The following is a 19,379-nucleotide window of genomic DNA, read 5'->3' as shown; positions in this document are numbered from 1 at the left end:
CCTCAACTTGAATCAGTCACAGTGTATATCGATTCAAGCTCGAGCTGGAAAAAGCGCCATTTTGTGGACTGTCAGTTTTGTTTGTTTATAAATCTGACAGTCCACAAAATGGCTCTTTTTCCATCTCGACCTTGAATCGATAGACTGTCAGTTTTGTTGTTTATAAATCACGTTAAACCCCAACAATCAATCAATGTTTATAACTGATCATTTTTACTTGTAACCGCTTTGTATGAAATTATATTCATAGGTTAAATCACCTTCAACATTTGCAATAATATTACTGTATAGGTAAACTATGGAACGCTAATTTTTTCTCCGTCAAGGGCAGTGCACAGGGTTTTTTTTCTATATTTAATGGGTATATGTAAACTACGCAAACAAATCATCTACATATATGACAAGCTGGCGTTACTCTTAAAAACAACAATTGGAATTTCTACTATCGTACATGCATGTTTGTGCATTTACGGCTTTATTGTACTGCTGAAATGTGACTTTTGGGCCCGCACCAGTCCCCCTTCAAGGAGGCACTATGTAGTAGGTCAATTTTTGTCGAAATAAAGCTGTCAAATAGAAAAATTTCTAGTCCTCCCTAAAGGCATGATGAAGAAATTTGTATATAATTCATGGATGTACACACATAAAATGTTCTGTTAAATGTCGGGCACTTGGGAATTGGTCGCAAGAAGCGGTATGCCAAAGTAAAAAATGAAACAACTAAACATTTATTAGATCAAGGAGCTAGGTATTGAAAAAGGACAGTGACTGCAAAATCAGAAATTAAACTACATGTAAACCTGACACTTGAGGAAAATATATATATATATCCGATACCCCGTTACAAGGGTTTCCGATACATGGAAAGTTCCTTAAGTTAACCAGTTCATATTTAGGAGAGAGAACATTATGAAATGGGACAGAAATATTTCGAATACCTTGAATTACAAGTATTTACAATCAGATACATCATGTAAGGCAATTGTTAAATCGACTACGCCCCACAAATTTTCAGAGGGGTCAGTCATGCATAGAGTTCGGAACAATAAAGCCATGTTGTACTTAATTTAGAGCATGAGTATGTACATGTATCTCGAAATTATCACTTGAAACCTAAATTTCTGTTGTATTTCATTTGCACGTGCTTAGAGTCAGTGAGTTACTCCTTTTATCCAGAGTCAGTTATAAGGTATTGATTAGTTTGTTTAGTTATTACAAGGCTCGATAGTCTATTGTTGTTCATGGTCGAATCATCTTTATGTAGATGCAAATTTTGACACAAGATGTAAGAAGTTGAGAAGCATTATTACTGTATGATGAGTGAAGAATACTATTAATGATTTCGCGTCTTTAATTGTACGAGACTGTTTATGGAGGTTATCTAATATGTACATGTATGTAAAAAGAGGTGCGTATAGAATTTATTAAAATCGATATTACTTCAGAGTTTAGCATCTGCAGAATCAAACAGACTCATCAAAGTTATCATTTAAATTACCATTGTAAAGTTTCTTCTTTTTGAATCAAACAGACTCATCAAAGTTATCATTTAAATTACCATTGTAAAGTTTCTTCTTTTTATCTATTTCTTTTTTTTTTTAATTTTGGAGCACGACAGTAACTTTGAGCGAGATACTATCCAGAAGAAATGGTAATACTGCTACTGCACAAAACATATAGTAGAGAAAACTCGAAAAAAAAAACGAGTTGTTAATGAATATCAAACATTAAAGCAGTATGAAATATAGAAACAAGCTAAGCAGTATGCTTCGAACAATCAGGCTAGATTTTAATTCTGCACAAATATATATCTCGAAAAGTGAGGAATTGATATTAAAATGATCGAACGTATCAGTAAGACAGAAGCCTACATACATGTAATATAAAGAACAACAAAAAGTTTTCTTAGCCAGTGGTGTATCTCGCTCTCTTTTCCCGCGCTTTTGGGGATGGACACGTTTGGACGTGACCACTTTGGTGGAATCTGGCAAGATGAGAGGGAGTCAGGATCCTTTAATTCTGCGTTGGACCATATTATTGTATACCTTTCTGTGGTACCACGGGAAGGTGGATTTAAATAAGGCTTTATCTGTTATCAGAGCGGCCGGTTCACGATTGGTACCAGTCGGAATTTCTCGTCCTCTGTAACCAGGGTGACTTATTTACATGTGGCCTAACGTATGTGAGGATCGGGCTCCCTGTTCACTCAGTAATGCACGGAGGAACTTACGTTATCGTTATCGCTGCTACCAGCGAAACGCCTACCTTAGCCAATTTACTTCTTGGCGGTTTGTACTGTCTTGCCAGATCTCGTCTTTTTGCTTTCTGCAGCCGTTTTGCCAACACAACATTTCACATTTTATTGAATCTTTTTATTAAGTCAGAAATTGTAACAATAAAAAATCTTCCAGGCTTTAAAAGATCGTTTTATATTGTAAATGATGAGTTTGATAAAAAAAAAAAAATTGACAAGTAAAGTTATCGTTATGATGTTCATTGGATAATAATTGAAAACCGATAACTGTCATAGACATGAAATAAATACAGCAGTCATAACATTGTTTTCAAATAAAAAGGAAATAGTGTTAAGATATTTCAGTTGTATTCATGTTATTAACATTATGATCCAGACATTTACAAATGAAGTTGTTTCGATCCATACATTTATAAAAAGAAGTGGTTTCGATATAGACATTTATAAAAGAATTGGTTTCGACCAATACACTTATAAAAGAATTGGTTTCGATCCGTACATTTATAAAAGAATTGGCTTCGATCCATACATTTATAAAAGAATTGGTTTCGATCCATACATTTACACCCTACCCTTGAACCCACCACTAATCATAAGCGTATTTTGATTTAGTTCATCATTCGAAAAAGAACATGTAAAATAAATAAATGTTTTGTTTGTTTTATTTGTTTTGTAGTTGTGTTGTAAATATTTTTCTACAATTCTTTTTTTATTTGGGTTTTTTTTTGTGTTACTTTTCTCTTATTTGTATTGTATTACAAAAGCTGCTTCTGTGTATTTTTGTTTTTGGGGTTTGTTAATTTAGCTTTGTTCTGTTTTTTTTTTATTATTTATGTTTTGGGGCACTCTTTTCAAGGAAAAAAAAAGGTTCATGCATCATCAGGTTTGGTTCTAAAACCATTTACTTAGTATGGTTTCATTTTAATCTATCAATACTTGTAGTTTTAACTGCAATCTATTGGGAGAAGCCAATTACAGGATTTTATAACATTTTCATTATTTACGTTCAAACTTCCTGTTGAATCAATATAAACAGCAGATTGTGTTTCAAGTAATGTCAAGAGAAGGAAATAGACATGCTTTATACGGTGATGACGGAATTAAAGTGGGGTTTTATTACAAGACCCATCATTACAGCTATTATAGAAAAGTTGTTAAATTGCATTATATAAAACGTAAATAATCTATGGTAAAACAAACCCCCACTTTTTAATCTCGGGATGACCTGCTTTTAGCTTTGAATTTCAACATTATGATAAACCAATTCAGATTGAAAACCATTGCTATTTTGTTTCTTCACAGAGAGATTACAATGCAAAATTGAACATTTTCACATAAACTTAATGTATTTATCAGCAAACACGAACATGCAGTTGTCACTTTGACTGCCATTAAAGGTTCCCTTCAAATCTATGAGTAGACCAGAAAAAAACTGATAGCTTCCATGAATTACTTTGTAATGATCTGGTATTTACTATGTGCTCTTTATAACCCAATGACACACACGATTTTATAAAAGTACGGCTTAGAAATTGCCGTTGACAACTGAAATATCCGTTGTATGTTAAGAGGTGAGTGCACAATAAAATTGGTGAAACGATAAACAAGGAAACTTTTTTTCAAGTTGATTTGTTGTCATTTTGGGGGAGAGGTGTTGTGATTTCATTTTGTTTTGGGTGATGTTTTTGTATTTTCTTTTCTTTTCTTTTTTTTTTTTTTTTTGCTTCAGGAGTATTTTTGTTGTTTTGTTTTGTTGTTTATTTTTTTACTGTGTATTCATAATTTTTTCCATGTCCTTATCATAAGATACCCAATAATATAATAGATTAATAATTTCTATAACTGATCCGTTGATCATTAATACTGACCGTCTTCATCGTCGTCACAATTTATTTTTTCCAATTTGTCCGAGAACAACAGCGGTGACACTCGAGGTGACGGAAGGATGTTAACAGTCTCGTTTTCATATTGAACATTTATGGCAATTTGTCTGAGTTCCCGACATAAGGATGATACTTCTCCGTCGGTAATAATGCTGTTTTCCCTAAAAAAAGTAAAGGAAAATCATTCTAATTATTAGCATTTCTTCCAGTTTGTTTTAACAGAAGTGAAGAGCTAGTATTTCAAGTAGAAGATTAAGAACATTGTAGAAGCACCTATCCAAGTATAAAATACATAACAGTTTTATGGTTATTTTAAGAAATAGGTAACTGTGTAAGATAAAAAGATATATTTTTGATTATTATAAAAGTAATTATAATAACTCAAAACCAAAGGAAAGTAACCGACTAATACCACCAAACCATGTCCGTCGAACTTATAACACAACAAGATGCTCCATAGAGCCTGAATTGCGAACCTGATTACTTTTCTTTTCAAGGGCAATGACTCTAACAAGGAGTTGTTCGACAAGATGTCGTCGGACAACTTTGATACAATGCAGATTTAAGTAGGCCTTATAAATAGGATCATGTCGGCAATTGAAAGAATTTGGCAAAACCTAATGGTTTTGGAGATATACGAGAAAAACTTCTGACTGACCCCTTTGTTCCAATTTTAGTAACGGTAGCTATGTTTTAAAACGGATCAAAAATCCGATCACCAATTTTATGCAAAATACCCTATGAAACATTCATAATAAGTTTGGTTCAGATTGGTCGAGTAGTTCTAGAGGAAAAGAATTTTGGAATTAATAACAAAAATAGCCAAAAAACATCGAAAAAAGGGCAATATCTCCAACATGTCTTATAATGAATTCATCATGCTAAACACTTTTATCCATTGTCAGAATTTGGCTAAACCTAACGGTTTAGGAGATATACAGGAAAAACTTTTACTGCTGTCGGACATTTTTGTTCAATTTTTAGTAACGACGAGTTTCTCAACGGATAAAAAATCCCCTGATGATGGCTGATCAGTTCTTTGGAGAATACCCTGAGAAACACTCATACTAAGTTTGGTTCGAATTGGTCATGTAGTTTCTGAGGAGAAGATTTTTTAAAGTAATAACGTTAAAAATAGCCATAAAAACATCAAAAATGCGCAATAACTCCAAAATCGCTTAATGAATTTACACGAAAATTTTTCCACAGATAAATCTAATCATTCTGAACACTTTCTCCTATTTAAACCAACGATTTTGGAGATATATGAGGAAAACTTCTGTCTGACCACAACGTTCTATTTTTAGTAACGGACGGCGGTCATGTTTTTCGACAGATCAAAATTCCCCACGTCAATTCAGAATAATATTATGCAAAATACTCTAAGGAACATTCATACCCAGTTTGGTTCTAATTGGATTAGTAGTTTCAGAGGAAAAGAGTTTTGAAAAATTGTTAACGACGACGGGCGCCAAGTGATGGCAATAGCTCATCCGACCCCGGCCACATGAGCTAAAAATACAGATGACTTATATTCGATTGATCATACTGATTACTCAGAGTAGTGTTAACTAGTTTGGCATCTTTCTACATGTCTGTCACTTCCAGTGATATGATATCTTTTACACTGTTTTTAAACATGAAAACATCATTGCTAATCATTTGCTTTCATTAAAAAATGTTTGAAGAATATTTTATCTAACCGAGTTGTACTCTTATAAACGTTACCTTTTGATGGGGCATCGTAGACAGTGTTGACCTATAATCATAACATTTTAATGGAATTTCAGTATCTTATGGAATTGCTTATACTGTTGAATTAACCAGCCTACACAATTTGTATACATCCTGCTGTTTTTAATAAGAGGCCATTACAGTTCCGTATAAGTAATTAAATCGTGCAATGTAAACAGATGTGTCATTTCTAATCTAGCTTTTCCTAGAGTGATACTTCGTTGACAAGATGTATACTGACACAACGGCGACTTTTAAACAATTAGTCTGGGTCCACAAAAAAACTGCTGTAGGTTATTTGCAGCAAAATGGCATTCTTGAAAAAAAAAACATGAGAAAATATTTCAGAATATATTAGAGACCATTGCTTGATGTTAGAAAAAACGGAAGTTTGATTTTAAAATGTCAACAAAGGAAAGATGTCATGATTTATCTCGTTTTAATTACAATCGGATCTAACTTGAAAAAGGTTCTTTATCACCTAAGGAATGACTGCATGTGAAGAAATAACCTCAGTTACTTGGTTTTAGATGTGCTCATTTGTCAATACTTGCAAATGAAACACCAAAGTCCTATTCTCATGATCAATTTTGCACGGATAAAAACAAAAAAAATTACTATATTGTATTATACAGCTATTAAATGGGTTGGATGCAATAGACCAGAACATTTGTCCAGAGGTACTGATAATGATCAAGTGTTCTATAGCACGAGGCCAACGGTGTAGATTCGTTAAACAGTGCCACTAAATGTAGAAAGTAAATTTGGGTGAAAAAGATGATGTATTGAACGCATGAATTAATGATATGGTCAATCTTTAACTTTCTTTTTTTATGATGCAGCTATTCTTTTCGATGTTCTCAAGATTTACTTTTTGTTTTAATCTATAACCGTTTATTTTAAAAAAAAATGTGTTTGTTCATTTTCAGGCAAGATATATTCGATGAAGTATGGTAGTTTACCAAGCTACATGTACCGTAGGGATGGCTGTCCAAGCACTGCGACAGGGCCGTGTCGGGCGACCGTAGGGAGTGCTGTCCAAGCATCGCGACAGGGCCGTGTCGGACGACCGTAGGGGATGGCTGTCCAACGCAGCGACAGGGTCGTGTCGGGCTACCGCAGCGAAGAATATTTACCTGTCACATTTAGTCCTTCGCATGGGTTTTTACGTACGTTTTTCAATGAGAAATTAGGGATGATTTCCTGGTATCCGTATGAAAAGAGCTTTATATAATCTTGTGCTATGTTTTTAAAGAATCAAATTATGCAGGTTTTGTGAAGTTAAAATATTACTTTTTTTTATCTGTGTGTATATATAGTGGCTTTCATTTATGCCTGATCTGTGCTATTGGTAACATATAATCATAAATAAAAATGTAGCAGGCAAAAGATGAATGTATGTTGAGGATGATGCATGTACAAGAAATTGTTTGATTCTAACAAACAAAGAGACTTTCAGTTGTAGAGACTCAGTGGCTGATCCAGAAGGGAGGTTCCTATACAGAAATTTGATTTATAAAAAAAGGGAGGGTGTAGGCTATCATTTTCCCATTTTAGCGAAATATTGGGCAAACTTTATGAAGTTGTGAAATTTCCAACAAATTGAGGCGATTCCAAAATTTTCACCTGCATACGCCTAATTACGTAAACACGTGATAACGAATTTGAAAACTTTTTTAAAGCTGTAGTTACGGTATAATATTTGTGCAAGCTTAAGTAGCACTCCAACTAAGAATCGTGAAAAATGTGATACATGGTTTGAACGCCTATATATTTTTAGTTTTTATATTTTTGCTTAAAATGTTGTAGTTATCAGAAATTAACATGTGGCTTCTCATAAAACCCGTGCTCTTATGAAATAAAAATTACATTGAATGTACAGTAGAATTCAAAATTAAAGGAGATACCTCTGTGAAAGAAACTAAAATACAATAGAAAGCATTAAATTTTCAATGTGACTCACATGTAACTCCTAAGAGCAGCTGACATATTGGAATGAATAATTATACATTTCATCATAAAGACCTATAAAGCAACTTAAAAAAAGAAATGTGTAACTTTTTGGCGTGTATCGCGTGTTACAGAATTTGCATGATTCTTACAAAGACTGCTACTTAATTATTAAACGTAGAATTTTTTTTTTTCGGGAAATACAAAAAAAATAGAAATGCAAATTCCATCCAAGAATACAATCGCAATCAAGACAATATTTGTTTTTGTTGATTGTTACTTTTTTGTTTTGTTTTGTTTTTGTTGTTTTTTGGTTTTTTTTTGGGGGGGGCGTAGTTTGTTTTTGTGTTTGTTTTGTGTTTTTTGTTTGTTTGTTTGTTTTGTTTTGTTTTGTTTTGGTTTTTTTTGGGGGGGGTCTGTTTAGTGTAGTAAACAGTTAATTAGTATTCATATTCGGGTTTACAATCATTGCAGCCAATACGGAAATTCAAACAGAACCAACAAATAAATAATAATAACCGGTAAAATATTATTTTATTCAAGGAATGTTTCTTATTTATTCGTATTCTTATTTACTGCGAAGAAGTTTTAAAAGTGTAAACGGGTCGAAACAAAGTTATTGGGTATCACTTGTTCAAAAATTAGAAACATTTCTTATAATTAATTTCTCAAATGAACGACAGCCCAACTAATGGTAATTGATTCGTAATCAAAACTTTACCGTAATATGGATAGTGCGGACCAATCGACAGTAATGACTTTATTGTACCAAGCTAGGTTATACAAAATAACCTGGTTTGTCAAAGAAAAACAACCAATCAGAAGGTTTGTTACAAATCAAATTAACGGATTCTAATAAACCAAAGTTGAGGGCCCCAACCCATCAATATTACCAAAATAATCAGACCATGAACCTCCAACACATACGATTTTATGTGCTGATTTGAAAAAGACATTGACGCTTTCCTTTTGCACACGTATACAAATTTCAGGTAAATTTGCAAATTTGCTCGGCTATGTAAATTTTCGTCATGCGAATGGGGCTTAAAACCATCTTATTAAATCAAACCAAGCCAAAGGGAGACCACAGTTGATATCAATCTTGTAGTGTGAATTTAATACTTCGTTTGATATATATTAACACGTTATGTCACAATTCATATGTTTCGTTACTGGTCGATGATTATCGTGTCCATCGAAAGTTGTAGTATTGAAAGATTTTCAATATTCATACAAACACTTTTAGTACGACTCAACAAAAAATAATATGTTTTTCTTTTAATCACTCTTAAATAAGTCCAAATACTCTGAATTTTTGTAGTATTTGGATTAATCTACATATCAAGTCATCTGTGTTTTCTAGACAATGCTATAACTCCATAGGTTCACAAAGCACCGGTTGTTTGAGTTCAGCAGATAATCCCATGGGATTACTTCAAAGAGATAATCAATACATCCTATTTTATACTATTTGCAATGTTGTAAGAAAAAAGACACTTTAATTGACAAATGTCAATTACGACAGGCCGTATAGAATATATGTTGACTATAATGGTTTAATCCATTACGTTGCAATTTTGCGAAACGAACAAGTAATTTTATTTAAGGCAAGCGCATTATTATATTCATTCTTTAACCAACTATACACATCTAGTAAACTTGGATTTCTAGCTGACGGAGGGATGTAATAGACTATAATGAGGGTGAGACTTAAAGCAAAAAAATAAGCCTTGTGGTATCAATATGTTGATGGATCTTTATCAAATTATATAGACAGAAAATTCATGATGTTACTTGGTAATTTATTCTGTTGTTAAGCTAAGTTTTTCATTTATTTTGCTTCAGACTTGAGAACATACTTCCATTCGTTCTGTAAGTGCGATCGTCATGTACTATCGCTAGTCCCGCTTTTCATTTTATCTCAAAATTGATCATTTAGCAATTTACAAACCTTTTACTTACAATGCCTTATGAACACCAAAATTTTCTTAATTTCTGTCTGACATAAAATGAATACGTATTTGTCTTTCGTGTCCCTTTAGAGAGAACTGGGGTTATAGACTAATTGCCTTTCCGAAAGCTTGATATTACAAGTGTCATGTTCATCTCACATGAGAGCTATTCTTTTAATGAGAAGGCAAGTTGGTCAAAACTATTCAAAACATGTCTTCATTCTATGCATAACAGTCATAAATAGGTTAACTGTCCTATGCTTTCTAAAAACAGTACCTGTTTTTGTTTTGTTATCAGGTATGTGATAAATTATCAACAGAATATGTTTTGGAACTAACAAACGTATTTAGAAGTACGGTGTCGCAAACATAAAGGACTATGATGTCAATATGTGTAAAATAGGTCCCCTCGTACATTTCAGGACTTTTAATCGCCAATGAACGTTAATGAATTTGCAAAAGTGGTAAGTAGTGGTTTTGGATGTCAATTATCCGTTCGTAAGTCTCTAAGCGCCGTTCCATTTCTACTTCTACACCAGTCCACGGATATCAACTAAACTATAACAATCTTTCTTGAACAGAAAATTCTGTGGAATTTTGCCGCCTGAAATGAGTTTTGAATAGCAGTGACCAATTTGTCTTACAAAGCTATAAATTTCATTTACTCAATTACTCTCATGTGAGGAAAATAAGGAACGTTCTCTTCCAAGCGTCGGAGAAGACAATTACTCTATAACCCACATACTCTCTTGAGAGACGCTTTAAGACAAGTGCATATGAATTTTTCGTGAGAATTTAATAGAACAATATATATATCATCTACTCAGCATTCAGTAGAAGTAAAGTTCTGAGGCTTCTACGTCAACTTTTCCTTTGAAGAACGGACAAACACCCAGTACATGTTATTATGAATAACGGTCATAAGAAAAAAAGCGTCGTCTACATGTAATTTTAATTTGAGAATATTTTAAACAAACTTGGATATGCAAATGCATAAGTTACAGATCGAGGTTGGGTTCAGGATGATTTCATTGATTTTTATTGTGTTGTGCCACTTTCAGTCAGAAAAAAAAGATACTCTTTGAAACAGCTTGAGCTATTGGACTAATTTTTTGTATGCAAATTCATATTGATGAGTTGCAGAGCTCGTATTAGTTCTGCTCTGGTTCCTTGATTCAATTTAGGTTTCTGCCCCTTTTAACTTAGAAAAAAATATTGTTGAGACCGGTTTCTAAACACCTTGAGATGTTGATTTTTTTTTTTTTTTTTGTATACAGGTGTACATTGGTGTGTTACATGTACACAATGAGTTTAAGTAATGCCCGGTTCTGTAACTTTTGATGCAAATGTGTCCCTCTATTAAATTAGTGTTACGACCAGATTTCCGGGTTTTTGTAAAACCTAGAGATATTAATCCCTTTTTTGTATTCAGGTGTATATTTATGAGTTACAGTTTTGTTTGTCAATGAGTTCATTGATTTTTGTTTGAGTAATGGTCCATGATATAAGAAAAATTCGAAGGCCATGCGAGTTATTGCAATAACTTGGCGTCCGTCGTGGTGGTCGTCGTCCGTTGTCGTTAACAATTTTTCAATACTATTCTCCTCTGATACTACTTGAGAAATTAGAACCAAAACCTGCTATGAATGCTTCTTGGGGTGTCCTGCATAGAAAAGATATGTGGATTTTCGATTCGTTGAAAAACAGGGCCGCCGTTACTAAAAATAAAACATACGGGTCAAACAAAAGTTTTTCGCATGTATCTCTAAAAACCATTAGATTTAGCCAAATTTTGACTGGGTAAAAGTGTTCAGTATGATGAGATCTATCTGCATTTAAATTTTCGTTTTAATCTGTTAGGCAATATTGGAGATATTGCCCTTTTTCAATGTTTCAAAAATCTTCTCCCCAGACAGTACTTGACAAATTTGAACCAAATTTGGTATAAATGTTCCTTAGGGTATCCTGCATATAAGTAATGTGAAGATTTTTTGATCCATCAAAAACATGACTGCTGTTACTAAAGGAAAAGCAAAGGTGTCAGTCAGAAGGGTTTTTTTTATACATCTCCACAACTTCTAGTTTAAGCCAAATTCTTTCAATTGCGAAAATTAACCTTATTATACATTTTTTGTAAGTCTGCATTGGATCAAAGTTGTTGGACGACTCCTTGTTAGAGTTATTGCCCTTGAAAGTCGGAAAATGATGTTCTTAATAGAAACTTCCAATTGTAGAAATGATCCATATAAGTCCTACCAAAGTCTTCGTGAGTCAAAATGTTTGGACATCTTGTTCAAGTTATTGCTCTTGAAAGGCAAACATATAACCAGGTGAGCGATTCAGGCTCCTGGGGGCCTTTAAACTTAGAAAATTTTGAAGGCCAAGCATTCGTGTCGTGCCGACACATTAAGTTTTGGTCTTTCTTGTTATTTGTCCTTGTTAATGTGCTCTCGAAGATATCTTTTCCCATGAGTTACATCTCTTTGTTACTTCTTATTCATTGACTCTTCGTTGATCTTGCTTTCTTATATGATAGATATATATACTAACATAATTAAAGTCAAATTAATTTTACGATACGTGACACATAAGTTAAACGCATTTTTTTTTCAAGCAAAACAGAAGTTTCAGACAAAATTGCACTGAAGTTCAAACATTGGATACTGTAATAGATTTTGCTTTTGACCTGTATAGAAATTTAAATATTAGCAAATATATTTCGAATCAATTGCGCATTTTCTTGTTTTCATTGTTTGTCTTATAGTGACTGTTGTTTTTTTTTTTTTTCTGTTCCTTTTCGTTGTATGACGGGGTATAATTGGTGTGTTTTGTGTTTCCATTGTTCTTTGAAAAGTGCGTTGCATGTAAAGTAGGTTTTAATCATTTCTTTTCAACTAATCAGACCAGCTAGAATGAAACGTTTATAGTCTTTGTTTCAAGATTTATTAAGTCTCCGCAGGGGCTTAAACTGAAAAGTACTGTAATTGACGTTGTTGCAGTTGCTTGCTTCCATCTTTAAAAAAAGTTTTATTTAATGAAAGGATTCTGATTACAAAACCTGCATAAGTGTCCGTTGGCCAAGATGCCTTTGAATTATTTCCCTTTAAGGTCAAATTTCAGCACTTTTTATAGCAAAACCGTGCACACATGTGTTAGATATCGGTATATGTATTTGCTAAGCTAAAATGTATTCTACCTATGCCAGTGAAAATGATTAGATAACTTACCGCTCATAATCTGGTATTTCTGAAATAGATCCAAGGTCAGATACAGAACCAGATCCGGGGTCATCAAGGTAAAATGGCGATGAACGTCGACGATTAGCACGTGGTGATACTTGTAGACACGAATCAGATTTCCGTGGCTGCTGAGAATGCTCGAACCGAACTCTTAGTAACTCCTCGTCATATGGTTCGTTTTCTACACAACCTATCGAATGGGGTCTCCGATGTAATTTTGCTTTACGTAAAGTCAAAAGTTGTTGAGAGTCTGGCGAGTTTAGTCCATTATGTGACGAACAACGTCGAGATACCGACCAATCACGACAACAATCTACAACAATATTACATTGTGTAGCTACATCTCGTTGCCATGGAAATCTTGCTTCGAAACTTTCTCCAACAATGTCAAAAATACTATAAATTCCATCATGCCCTGTGCTTGAGCAACAACTATGACAAGAAGTTCGTCGTCTGTCAGGCAGACTTGAAAGTTCACTATAACAACTGTCCACTGAAGAGTTCTGACTGGTGCTACAACTACTTTCGTTTTCCCTTTGGTCAACGTCAAGTAAATCAACATCAGTCTCGTTTTCGTCGCATTCTGCCATATCTTTTAATTCACATGGCGCACTAAATGTCCTTTTTGGTAATTGAACACTGTTTGCACGTCGTTTAAGACAGAAATCTAATCTTCTTTTGGCTGGTGATCTGCTTAAATACGCTTGCTCATATGAAGAAGCGGAATTATGCCCTGGGCAAGATTTATAATTGCCGTACGATTTGTCGAGGGATTGTTGGCGCTTCCGTCTCACAGGAAGTGTACGGGTTGAAAATCTGTCAAAACTTGTGTTCCGTGAATAACAGCTTCCATCTGAATAATCATCGGCTTCTGTAAAAAGAGAGATATGAACTAAACAACTACTCTCTTTATAATTGGTGTAATTATAGATCACTTCGGAACTTCAGCATGTAGGCTTTTTACGGGGAACTACTGGTAGTGGCAATAACTATACAACAGTGCTATTAGTAAAATGTCATCTAAAGATGTCATTAGGTATATCTATTATGAAATATGATTGACGTGATACTTTGAAATATAGATTCTCTCTCAGTCATGGATAATCTTTGTTCTTAAAAGATATAGTGAAATCATCCCTAGACAAATTAAAACGGAAATTAATATCCCTAGCCATCAAAAGTTGTAATTGAACACGCTTATGGCTCATGTTGAACAGCAAACCTACGACAAAATATGTAGTCTGTGGGAAGACTTCATTTTTCTGAATTATAACAAAATAACCCTGTTAAAGAGAGTATAAAGTCAAAGTAAAAGATTGTGTGTCTCCATATAGGGTTTGTTACATCGCAGGTGCGAGATAGTTCTGCATAGTTACAACCATTAACTGCGATTAGTTTATAAAAAATGTTCACTTATTTACACTGTAAAATAAATCATAAGTTTTATTTTTCTCCGTGTTAGGAATTAATCATAACAAAAATTCTATGTTCGTGCACAACAAAAGAAAATAATGGTAAGGGCGGACATTGTCACCACTTTATATTTTAAAATGATTTCCAATGGGATTGAATTATAGTTATAATTTTGTTTAATCTTGCGTTTTCTCGCACGACTGTAACCTTCAGTTTCGTAAGTTATCAATTGCATAATCACCATTTCAGACTCTTAACAATAATCGAGAGGCTCACAGGAGCCTGAAACACTCACCTGCTTAATTCTTTTGCCTTTCAAGGGCAATAACTATAACTGGGAGTTGTCTTACAATTTTGACACAAAGGAGAATTTGGTAGTACTAATCATAAGGATCATGTAATCAATTGAAAGTTACTTTTTATCTATTCTAGTTTTGAAGATATTCACTGAAAGCTACTAAAATAACATTTTTCACCTTTCAAGGGCAATGACTCTAACAAGGAGTCGTCTGACAGCTTTGATCTTTATATACTTTTGTAGACCTTATTATAAGGATCATTTCACCGATTGAAAGTCTCTTTCTGTCTATCACAGTTTTCAAGATATTGGCTAAAAATGTAAACAATTTTTTTTTTAATTCGGGAAAAAAACGTCAAAAAGTGCAGTAACTCCAACACGTCTGGACAGATAAAACCAAAAAATCTCTTAAAGATAGATCTCGTCGAACACTTTTACCCAGTCAGAATTTGGTCAAACCTGACGATTTAGGATATATGCGAAAAACTTCTAGCTGACCCCTATGTTCTATTTTTAGTAACAGCAGCCGTGTTTTTCAACGGTTCAATGCAGAGTTCCTTAAGGAGTATTCATACTAAGTTGTGTTTGGTTTGGTCATGTAGTAACAGAGAAGAGGTTGAAAAAGTGTTAACGACGACGACGGACTTCTAGTGATGGTAATAGCTCACATGGCATATGGCCAGGTTGGCTAAAATAATAAGTATTACATCCTCAACGACTCAAACATTCTCGTGTTGATTCAAAGTTCAGTGCTTTTGGTTTGGTGTACAGTGCAATGACATAGAATAAGACTTATTGGAAAGAAACCTTGTATGTTTGTTGTTGATAATTATGTTTCCTCCAAAAAAAAAAACTCCTCTAATCCTAAAACTATAGTAAGGTTTTGTACGTCGATTGTACCCTTACAAGTATATGATGAAATATCAGTAATTAAAACATTGTAACACGAAGTTAACTTTTGGTTTAAAATGTTAATTGCATTGCTCTTTCATGACATAGCCTTTACATTCAATGCCAAGTGGGAATTCCAGGAACGACAAGTCTGATGAACTTCCGATCAATCTAGTCAGAGATATCATGAACATGCACATTAGCAATTAAGTCACTTGTATTTGCGTGATAGTAAAAAATTACATATCTGCAATAAACACATTTATTAGCATTCTAAAATACAGAAATATGCAATATAGTCAGTGCAGTTCAACGTATAATATATAAGTAAAACTGTTGTTTCCGTTTTAAATACGAAACAGTGCTTTAAAATTCGCATGGTATCTATAAAGAATTTCAAAGATGAGAAGTACACTATTTGTCTCGGGGGTTACCAGACAAACAACGTCACTCTAGTCCTTGAATCGAAATTTAAGCAAAGCTTTCAAATTCAAATCACCCTTTAGTATTCAACACTGTGATTGAAATTGCACACTTTATTCGTTTTAGGTATGTTTTATTTAGTACCAGCTTATTACATTGTTTCTATCAGAATTATCACACAAGTTAACAATAAAACTGCTGATGTCATTCTGCGAAAGTCATATAGTCCGCTTTCGGTACATTTGTTTCTAGAATAGCTAGCCGTTAAAATCAGACCTATAAAAAGAAATTTAACTAGGTAATTACTCATTTGCTGTAGCGGAACAAAAATGTCAAAGTAAGAGAGTTAGACATCGTTTTACACGTCTTTGAAAAAGCGTTCCCTGACAGCTGGGAATTATGTAACTATTTTTTTATACATTGAAACAGCCAAGTCAGGGTATAATAAAATGATACTAATTTGATACAGTTAGTAGCTGGTAATTTAAAATATAGACGTATATTTGATTTTCAGGTTGAGTGTGTTATTTCCTGATCAGACGTCAAGAGACTATGAAAAACTTTCAAGTACATTTCAATAAACATATTTGAAAATATTGACCTTCGTATTTCTCAGATTTACAACCGAAATTTTATTGAAAAATCATTCATTTTAGGTCAATGCATAATAACTTGGTTCTTGGGTACATTCAAGAACTGGATGTTTCATTTTTGTGTTTCGTATGTATACCCCACTGCTTATGGAAGATCTAAAGACACTATGGAATCCATCTAAAATAATTGACTTAAAATGCTGTCTACGAGGAGTTCAAATGCGCAGTATAGAAACTTTCTTCTGAAATCTGGAGTCAAAGAATAATGTGTAATGTCATCCCGTCTTTTTATTATATTTGTAGACTGGGTAAATGCGATCCACCCTTAATGGAAATAACACAGGCATCTAGTGGACCCTCTTTTCTAATATGAAAGATGTTGACTATGCATGCTTATCGCATATTGAAGCACATATGAAGAACAAGACATCAAATAAACAGCACTAGAATGAAGATCAACGTGTAGAAAACTGAAGTTATGTCACTGAATATGAAACATCCGCAAGGGACACAGTTAGATGGTAATAGCCTGGTGAATGCAAGATCTTTCACATATCTTGGAAACATCGTAACAACAGAGAGTGGCAGGGAAGAGGACATCAAGGCAAGATTAGGGAAAGCAAGAAGTGCCTTCATCAGTCTTCCGAGCTTCTGGAAGTCTACAGCATAAATAGGACCACCATGATCAGACTATACAACAGTTGTGTCTTATCAGTAATGTAATATGGGGCCGAATGATGGGGGATGACCGAGAGCGACATCAGCAAACTGTCAAGTTTTCATTACGGAAGCATAAGAAAGATCTTGAGGATATTCTGGCCTGCAATAAAATACAAAAAAATGCGCATGATAGAACAAACTCCTCAGACATGCGTACAATACTTAGGAAATATCACTGGCGATGGATTGGAATGTTCTGGGGTAACCAACTAACAACATCAGTGTCGCTCTCAGATGGAGAGCAGAAGGTAAATAAATACAGGGTCGCCCCATGACCACCTGAAGGCAAATGGTAGAGGCGGAAATGAAAGATATGGGAATAACAAGGAGTGAGCTGGAAAAGAAAACAAAGGAAGATAATAGTGGAAACGGCTGGTCCTTAACCTATGTGCCTCCGGTTGCAACAAGGACTAGGTAGTTAGGTATATCCTACTGATTCTCAGTGACAAAGTACATATATATATATATATATATTTATGCCATGCAATTTAAGGCAAATTGAAGTTCAGTAATCGATTAAGTCCAGAATCATAATGCATGGTTGAAGGTGCTTTATGGCAAAAAAAGCTACGGAATGCAAAAATTCATATATCGGTTCAGAATGGTTGAAAAAATGTCCTTCATCAAAGTCGAAGGTATCAATAACTGTTCAATATACTTGTATGTATTTGTCTGACTGAAACCCTAAATCTATGCGCATCACTGTACGTTATTATTGCACTTAAAAATTAACAAAAACATCCTTCAAATAACGATCAAAATAGTAGGCTCATAAGAACTCGAAAAACTTGTATTCCTGGTTGAAACGAAGCCAGCAGCAGTATTTTGGTAAAAGTTGAAGGTATATATGTTAACTTGCTACAAGTCCTCCTTTCTTATATATGACACAGAAGATTTATGCACTTCATCGCTCTAATAATGTCACTACCAACTGTCGAGAAAGGGACTCCATCTCTACCACAACAATCTGGAGATTCGCTATCACTTTGCATGTTATCAATCAACTTTTCACCTATTCTTATATTTATAGAGAAGAAATTGTAGGCAGTCAAGCATACATGTAAAAATGCAAATAGGTGGACAGACACATCGGCCACCAAATAGTTACCGCTTTTACAGATGATGTATATAGCAACACTGATCCGGAGACTGAGTAAATTAATACATTGGCTTATTAACGACATCTAGCAAGTCGAATCAAACCGATAAATATGCAGCACAAACTCTACATATAAACATGATTTTTTTAAAGAATGCTAAAGCCAAGTCACACATGTAACATAAACATTACATAGAAATTCTGACGATTTTTTTAAATCTGAAAGCAAGAGGAACCACCTGCTTTGTTCATCTATTTTCTAATTGTTAGCATTACCTAATCTTATCAATCACCCAGACAACTCATCTGTCTTTTCCTATATATTTTTCTTTCAAATACGTAGACGAAACTTGCAATTATTTTTGAATCTTTTTCAAACTATTGTTACGTATCTGTCAGTACAACAGACCAAGGTAATAACATTATAATTTAAAATAGCTTGAAAGGATTTAAAAGAAAACGCTGAAGAGCTCTTGGTACTTTGAACATCTTCCAGGTGACAACAGCTTTTTAACCGAAATTAAGTAATAAAGGAAGTTGTTTCATTTAAGTCGGTGTGCTCGTTTGATTTTCAGGACTATCCGAGCAAGATAACTTTTTGTGTGAACTAAAAATACATTTATACACAGTGCAAAAAGCATTACTAAAACAATGGATTATTATACAAAGTGCATTATCCGAATCATCTATTCAATGGACCTCAATGTCGACTAATGAGCTTTGTCTGAGGAACGATGTACATGTAGGTCGAGATCAAACTACAGAGCCACGACATTTGATGTGTTTTACCGGATTCATACAAAATAAATTAAGCAAATTTTATACTTTGATCTGCATGCACGCTTCTGTGAAAACGTAGGAATGCACAACATGCCAAAATAGGGTACAGTTCTGGTTCAAAACAGACAAATCGTGTGATCCTTGTTTCTC

General features: G+C 34.0%; 1 protein-coding gene across 2 annotated transcripts in view; it reads right to left on the bottom strand.

Moving 5' to 3' along the window:
- Positions 1-19,379, bottom strand: part of LOC148627812 (uncharacterized) — a 64,440-nt gene that overhangs the window by 32,188 nt on the left and 12,873 nt on the right. For both annotated transcript variants that reach the window (XM_088579415.1, XM_088579424.1), the window contains exons 2-3: positions 13,001-13,883; positions 4,123-4,298 (exon numbers count right to left, since the gene is read on the bottom strand). In XM_088579415.1, the coding sequence (XP_088435541.1) occupies positions 4,123-4,298; positions 13,001-13,883 (1,059 nt within the window). The remainder of the gene's footprint in view (positions 1-4,122; positions 4,299-13,000; positions 13,884-19,379) is intronic.

This window comes from Perna viridis, chromosome 1, assembly GCF_037379345.1.
Source record: "Perna viridis isolate PV_CMFRI_1.1 ecotype Kerala chromosome 1, ASM3737934v1, whole genome shotgun sequence".
Lineage (NCBI taxonomy): Eukaryota > Metazoa > Mollusca > Bivalvia > Mytilida > Mytilidae > Perna > Perna viridis.
This window is presented reverse-complemented; position numbering and strand designations above follow the sequence as displayed.